The sequence below is a fragment of the Ammospiza caudacuta genome, chromosome 1 (genome assembly GCF_027887145.1).
Source record: "Ammospiza caudacuta isolate bAmmCau1 chromosome 1, bAmmCau1.pri, whole genome shotgun sequence".
In the NCBI taxonomy this organism is placed as follows: Eukaryota; Metazoa; Chordata; class Aves; order Passeriformes; family Passerellidae; genus Ammospiza; species Ammospiza caudacuta.
This window is the reverse complement of record NC_080593.1, coordinates 30,271,770-30,279,534: the sequence shown is the minus strand read 5'-3', so window position 1 is coordinate 30,279,534 and position 7,765 is coordinate 30,271,770. Positions and strand designations below refer to the sequence as shown.

The 7,765-nt window shown below is 36.4% G+C and overlaps 1 protein-coding gene across 1 annotated transcript; it reads left to right on the top strand.

Moving 5' to 3' along the window:
- The first annotated feature begins 937 nt into the window (after positions 1–937).
- On the top strand, positions 938–7,538 carry AGR3 (anterior gradient 3, protein disulphide isomerase family member). Its single transcript, XM_058810570.1, has 7 exons — positions 938–1,043; positions 3,298–3,361; positions 4,640–4,692; positions 5,327–5,403; positions 5,661–5,724; positions 6,693–6,776; positions 7,489–7,538. Exons 1-7 carry the CDS (start codon positions 938–940, stop codon positions 7,536–7,538), a joined length of 498 nt encoding a protein of 165 aa, XP_058666553.1.
- The last annotated feature ends 227 nt before the right edge of the window (positions 7,539–7,765 follow it).

The window sequence follows — 7,765 nt, the reverse complement described above, 5'->3', positions numbered from 1 at the left end:
GGTTTGGGTATTTTTTATTCAAGTCAAAGTAATTTCTCAGTGGGGCATCCTGGCAGCTCCTAAAGCTCAACCTCTGAAAAGTGGAATCTCCAGTGAGATGACTGAGAGGTATCCTGACCTACATGCATTCCATTTTTTAACTCAGTTGAAACCATCTGATATCCACCTGAGTATCAGATCTTTAATGCCTAGAAGTGATTGTACTGAAGAAAGTAAACTTATTAATTAAAAACAATTTGGCTTTGAAATGCTTTTTCTCAACTCTTGCTTTTGTTCTCTGACTTTTATCAAGGTAAGAAGTTACTGAATTTCTTATAAAGATCCAGGAAGAGAATACTCAACCAGCCAGAAACGCAGATGAATTGTTCTATTCAGAAGGAGTTGAGCTGAATTTCAGTGTAAAATATGAAACAAAGAATGGGAATTTTTTTAAGTGGAGACTTAAAAAATTACCACAATTTCAAAATTTTGGAAGGATTTGACAATTTATGAATATTGTACTTGTGGCAAATTCTTACCAATCTTCCTACTTAATTAAGAAGGATATTATGAGACATATTTTGACAAAAAAGCTCCAATCTAAAAAGAAATAAAAATCCCATGCTGTTACATATCACTGAAATTTAAAAACCTGGAGCAGTATCTTGAAATTGCTGTGATCCAGTACTACAACATTGTACTAGTTCATGAGAATCACATGAGAACAGTACCCTGCAGCCTCATTTTGCTGCTGAAAGTAGCATTGCACAGCAAAATTAAGCACTTCCAGTTTGCATTTTCCTCACAAAGGCAAGCATTTCTAGAAAAAAAGAAGTGTGTCTGAAGTACAGATTGTTAGGATGCCACTAACATATTGATCTACACTGCACCAAGTGATAAATCCATGTGACTAAAGCTGGTTTTTGTTTCCCAGTTTCCTTGCATTGGAAGGGAAATAATGCTCCATTCTACACTGGCCTTGTCCCTCCTGCTAATTGCAGTCACTTCCAACCTTGCCATGGCAATTAAAAAGGAAAAACGAGCACCTCAGACCCTGTCAAGAGGTATTGTATGTTCACTGAATGTAGTTACCTCCTCACCTCACCATATAGACCAGCAAATATGTTTATTTTGAATGTGCATTTATAGAATCTGTATCTATATATACATTCCATAAATGTACAAACATATTTATTTATAAAACATACATAGAATGCATATATACACTTACTGAGGTGTGTTTTCTTTAGTGTTAAGTGATGCTCTAAATAATATATGTTCTCATTCCAGATCATTTGACTCCATCAGTTTATTAAGCATATGACTGAGGGCCGCATGTAACCTGTAAATTTTAGATAACTCATAGTGATCTAACAGAAGTAAATAACCCGAGTCTCTCAAATCAAGATTACATGTAGGACTATCAGTGAAAAAATATTCTTTGACAGACCAATTGAAATATATGTTCTTATTGTAACCTACCATAACATCAGTTTCTATGGAACAAATTTTCTACAGACTCATTTTTGTACACAGAACAGTTTGAACCATTGGTGGGGTTTCCTGCATGACTTTTTTTTTTTGCTTTTCATTAGATATCCACTGCAAAGCATGACTGTCTGTAATTCACTTATGGTTCATCATTTTCAACCTGTATGTTAAATAAAGACTCTGTTTTAATTTATTCATATCTAATCAATCCTTAGAAATCCAAGCAGAAAAGTAGCTTAGCAAGCTCTTTTCCCCTTCCCCATCTTTCTCCTCCTTTTGGGACTATTCAACAGCAGCAAAAAAAATCTTCATCTTTCTTCCTAACCTCTTTTGCAGGCCATGTAATGCCTGGATCCTACAGGATCTGAGTTTTCCCAATCCTGGCAAAGTTGCACATCTCTCAGACATTCCATCTGAGCCTAATTGCTCAGAGATCATTTAACAAAATCATGCACCACCTGGACAAGCCTAAGAGAAATTTCAAAACACTGTTAGCAAGCAGTGTCCCTGGGGAAAGTTTATTATCAGTCTGGGCTATGTTGCTTAGTTTGCCTAGATCAGGATTTATTTTTTCCAGTAAGCCTAAATGGACAAAAAAGATAACAAAATCTTTTGCATTATGTCAGATTTGGAAAAAAACAAACCAAACCAAAACAAAACAGAAAAAAAAAAAAAACCAGCAAACAAATTACAAAGTAGTCACAGAAAACAGATCTAACTTTTCTATTTCAGGTCTCTTGGGATGCCTTGAGCACTTTCCCTGTAATTTTCACAGTCCAAGGGAAAATGCTTGAACATGCTGCAAAATGCCCCCAGATTGCTGACTCCAGTGTGCAGTTCCCTGCATCAGGAGCTGCCAGCAGCCAGGGTTGGGAAGGCACTGGTCTGCATGCCAGAGTCCCACCATCATCAGACAGACCTGTGCGCTGAAACAGGACATGGTCTAGAAGCACCACAAGCAATTGTCCTGTGAGAAATCCAACAGCAAATCTGGGCTGGGCAAAGCACTGTCCAGACAGCACAGAAGAAACAGAGCTTTAACCTGGTCCTGGTCCAGAAACTGTTCTACAATTCCCATGAGAGTTGTAGAACAATTGTCATGAATGGAGACACACTGCCTGGTATACAGGAATCTACTATGCAAGGGCTGGCATCCTTGGGAGATGAAGGCATAAAACCAAGTGGACAACTTGATTTTTGAGATCTGGATGTCCCCAGCTATGGATGAGCTATGGAGCTCATGTTTGTTAGGATTTTGTTTCAGTGGAGATTTTTATTTAACAGCCATTCCTTTACTGAATTCTTAATTAAATGAAGGGCTTGCAACTTCAGGGATTAAAGTTACTTTGGAGTTAAGTGTATATTCCAAGACTGTTCTAATGATATTCATATTAAAGCTGATTTTATTTGAGCTGTCATATTTTTTCTCTCATTATATGCCAGGTTCTCTGTAAGTCCCAGGGTCTACATGAAATACTGGGCAGACAGTATGAAGATAGAAAGGACTAGGGGGCTGATTTAGGGACCTCTTAGCATTTAGAAAGATAACTTAAAGTCTGTCAAAGGACTTGAAGTGGATATGCAACCAGATGATATTTTTGGGGGAGGTTGGGTTGTTTGGCTGAGGTTTCTTAACCTTTTAGTATGTCTGTCAGGAGATGTGAAATTAACATATCCACAATGTTAGAGAACTGTCAACTAAAAACCCCAAATCTTATTTACATACAAAAGTTAATACACAAAAACAAAAAAGAAAAAAGAGAAAGAAAGGTATTTGTTATGAGTTACTTGCCTGGCCAGCAGCTAGACCTTTTGTTTTATTTCTAGGGTGGGGAGATGAAATTACATGGGTACAGACTTATGAAGAAGGACTTTATCAAGCAAAGAAAAGGTAAGAGATTAAAAAGTAGCATGAAGACAAAGTTGTTACTTGGTCTTGCCAGAACACGCAATAATGAGACAGAGCAAAGAAACACCATGAGAGCTGATCTGCAGACCACCCAGTTAAATAAAACAGACTCTCTCTATAAACAAAAGGACTTCTAGGACTCATGACTCTGAAGTAACATCATGCGCCATTAATGTAATGCTGTCATTTCTTTGCCACAAAAGAGATGTTGTCATTTAAATTATCAATCATAAATAGATAACATATTTTTTAACTACATCTCTTGTGTTTTAATATCATGTACTTCTGATTACTTCCTTGAAATCTGTTACATTTACTCTTGCATGTTGATCTACTGCCTTTGATGTTTCCCCCAACACTTTCTTAGTTGGAATATGTTCATGATGTATTTTCTCACCATCTTGATAGAAATGGAAGTTCTGAGCTGTCTTCTCTCAAGACTCAACTGCAAAAATATTTGAGAATTCATAACAATACTTATTTAAATATCTTTTATAGTTCATTGTAGATCATAATAGTGTAGCATGAGCTATTGCTCAATTGAAGGCAAATAATTTGTAAAACAAAAGACAATTAATTTCATGTACCCTGTGTGAAAATGGTTAGAAATTAACAACTCCTGATATTGAAAGCAGACCCAGCATTAATAACCAACCTGCTGAACAGTAAATATAGTTTAAAAAATATGGGAGGAAATGCATAGAATTTGTTTATGTTTTGACATCCAAAATATAAAATTTTAACACTTTATCAAACTATTTACAGAAGATAAGTAATATGCTATATATCTGTTCAAGAAACCTTAAAACACAAGAAAATTTTCATGGAAAGTATTTGATGATAAACCCAATCTTATAAAATCTATTTTATTCTAATTCATGTACATAATTTTTATTTTCTTAACCCTGGAGAAATTCACACCTAAGCAACATTAAATACCTATTTAATCTGATTATTTACTACCTGGAAATGAAATTATGGTGGATCTGTTATTTCTTTCTTCTAGAATCTCTTACTATAGACAGAATTTAGACATTTAGACATAGAAACTCTGTTTCTCTATTTCTGTCTTTTATGCAGTGCTTATGGTCTTTTCCCTTGCTCAGAAATTTCTGTAATATTTTACAGAATGCTTATATGGTTTTACTGTGGGTTAACATAAGATTAAATGCAATTTGCCTTTTTCAGTCAGCTAGTAAAATCATCCATCTGAATACATGTCAAATGACCTAACTACATCTTTTATTATTATTAATAAAGTAACAAGCCACTGATGGTAATTCATCATTTGGAAGACTGTCAATACTGCCAAGGTAATTTTGACTTTTTGTGTGTTAAAATCTTGTGAAAATTTTTATAAGAAACTGAACCTATCTATATATTTACATTGCACTTACTGAAATTTTTCAGAAAAACAGGTAAATGAAAAGTGAAAAATTTATTAGCATTGTTTACAAAAACTCCACTATGAAACTACAGAATAATGAAAATTGAAAATTCTCACTGCTGCTGTACTGCTATCCCAAATGCAGCATTCATTTTAAATTAAGAAGCACAGATTGGCTACTGACTCATTGAACAGATTTAATATTGTTTAGCTCTCCTGAAATGGTAACTAAAGAAGGAAGCAAGGACAGAGCTGCTGAAATTGATCTAACAAGAATTTTCTGAGAATAATGCACTTTTGTCAAGCCAAGACATGGTGTCCATTGAGACAACAGGCTTCATAAATAACAGAAGAGAGCTTCCATTTTCATAGCCAGAGGTTGCAGTGCCACAGGCCAAAAAGCCCCCAAAAGCAGAGATAGAGGCCTGAAGTGCCTCCTCAGGAATGTGAATCAGCAGAGACAGGAACAATGTGGCCCAGTCTCTGGCCAGTGTGGTGCCCAAGCACAGACGGAAAGGCAGCGTTTGAGATGGATTTCAAAGTGATCCTGTCTTTTCTAGCACTGAAGAAAGCTTTCGCAGAAAACGAAGAAATACAGGAAATGGCCCAAAATAACTTCATTATGCTGAATCTCATGGTATGAAGGGTTTGGGGCAATTTGACTGGTATCGTTTCATGGTCTGTGTTTTCTCTTTCTTTGCCTTGTTTCACATGTCATTTTAGATAATTTATCTGACATTTTAGTTATTTAAGTAGAGGCAATTGTGCATGTGTATTCACATATGAGTAGTACCTATCTGGTTTTGTCTTCTGGTACAAGGTTATTCACAGGTGGTACTATTTCAGCAAAATTTACTGAAACATTTTAACAACTAGCCTTAATTTTTATACCAGCATGAAACCACAGATAAAAACCTGTCACCTGATGGACAGTACGTGCCTCGAATCATGTTTGTAGGTATGTAAAATATTTACGTATCATTGAAGTTGTTATATCTGAATTATGCCACTGTTGTCCTGTGGGGACATCAAATTAATTCATTTTGCCAAAAGAAAATCTCTCTGCCTCTGTTGTATACTTTGACTATTGTAAACTTCCTCAGATTACAGATATATCCTGGAGGGTACTAATTTGGGCTTGAGAGCAGGACATTTAAAACTCTGTTATTATCTGAGCTTTTGCTCTCCATGCTTCTTTGTAGTGCTGTTACAAGACAAAGTTTAATGAAAAATTCAAATATCTGACTGATTGTAAATGGCTATAAAGTGGACATTACCACAGAATAAATCAATAGTCAGTGGCATCTAAGGATTTATTCCATTTTAAAGCTGACATCTGGGGCAAATTAATTATGCCCCAGAGTGCCTGTTCCTTCTCACTCGCTGTACAGGGAGCCTGGAGTGACTCCGTGATGGCATTCAGAGTTCAGCCCACACTCAGAAAAAGAGCAGTGTAGTTTCAGCAACCAGTAAATTAATAATAAACTTGGAAGGGTAACTGAGAGAAGAGATGTTCACAACAACTTATTCCCACTCTGGGAACATTAGGAATCAGAAGATTTTCATTCTGAAGGCTCTAGGTAAGTCATGCTATCTATTGCCATAGAAAGGCATGACCCCCACTATGCGTGCATCCAATCAGATTAATCTCTTCTGTTGTAAAATCAGAACCTGTAAAACAGAATGTTTTTCTTTAAATATGAATGTGTAACCTAGCACTTAAAAATAGCTGTGTACTATGCAAATGAGCATTAGCTTTTGTCCAGGATTTCTCCAAGTAAAGAGCAGTTGTTTGGAGCAGAGCGTAACGGCCTCGTAATTGGTGCACCGATGAAATCCCAAACAGGGCTGCCAAAGTAATGCCAAACCATCACCCTCAGCTGCTGTGGGAATGGAAGGCAGTGTTTAACCCAAACCCTTTTTCAGACCCATCTCTCACGGTAAGAGCTGATATCACAGGAAGATACTCCAACCGGCTGTACACGTACGAGCCGCAGGACATGATGTTCCGTAAGTATTTCCCTTTGTATTTCACCTTGTAAGCAGCCAGATTGCCCCATCCTGATCACTTGTGCTTGAGAATCCATTAGGATCTCAAAGAATAAATTCCTTGTGAGAGCATTTGCAATAAATTATAATGGTCTAACCTGTTCTAGCAAAACAAACACACGCATTGTCCCATTGAATTTATTGGGGCTATTCAAGTAAGAAAAAGTGAAAGACCATGGGTGAGAACCTTCAGGATCGAGATCTGAGCAGTTTTATGGAGAATGGTGAAAGTCACTCAAAAGTATCTGACTGCACAATGTAAATAGCCAGTGGTGGGAGGGAACCAGCAAAGAAATGCAGGTGGTTGTGTCTGTACCCCTAAGAGCAATATATCAGAAAGGAATGCGATTTTTCAGGTTGAGCCAGTTCTTACTCTATGCCGTCTATTTGACACCAATGCAGTATCTCACCACAAATACACACTTCACATCTGATTACCAGCTTGCTGTTGAGAAATGGGGAGTCGAAAGGATTCTTGTCAAATCCCTTAAGTTAAACATTTTGATTAATGAAATTTTTTACTTTCTGTCTTAGTATCAATCTCTAAAATAAAATGTGTGACCATAAATCAATTTCATTGTGAATAATTTACTAAATCCAACTAGGTGGAGCTTTTTAATTGTACAAATATACTTCTAATACATTTTCACAGTTCTTATTTCTTTTCTTTCAGTAATAGAGAACATGAAGAAAGCACTACGCCTCATTCAGACAGAACTGTAACCAGTAACAGTGAAATGACCAGAACCTCCACGAGGTGAAGCTGCATCTCTCTGTCTCTACTTGCAAGCTGAACTTTTACCAAGCAGAATTGGTATATCAGATTTCATAAGAAATGTTTATGTGCAACTCGGAAAACAAAAATAGAAAGACTAAAGCACCCATTTGGAAAACGTGAGGAGAAATATATTAAACACTTTGCAATTAATTATCTAAATAACTGAAAATTA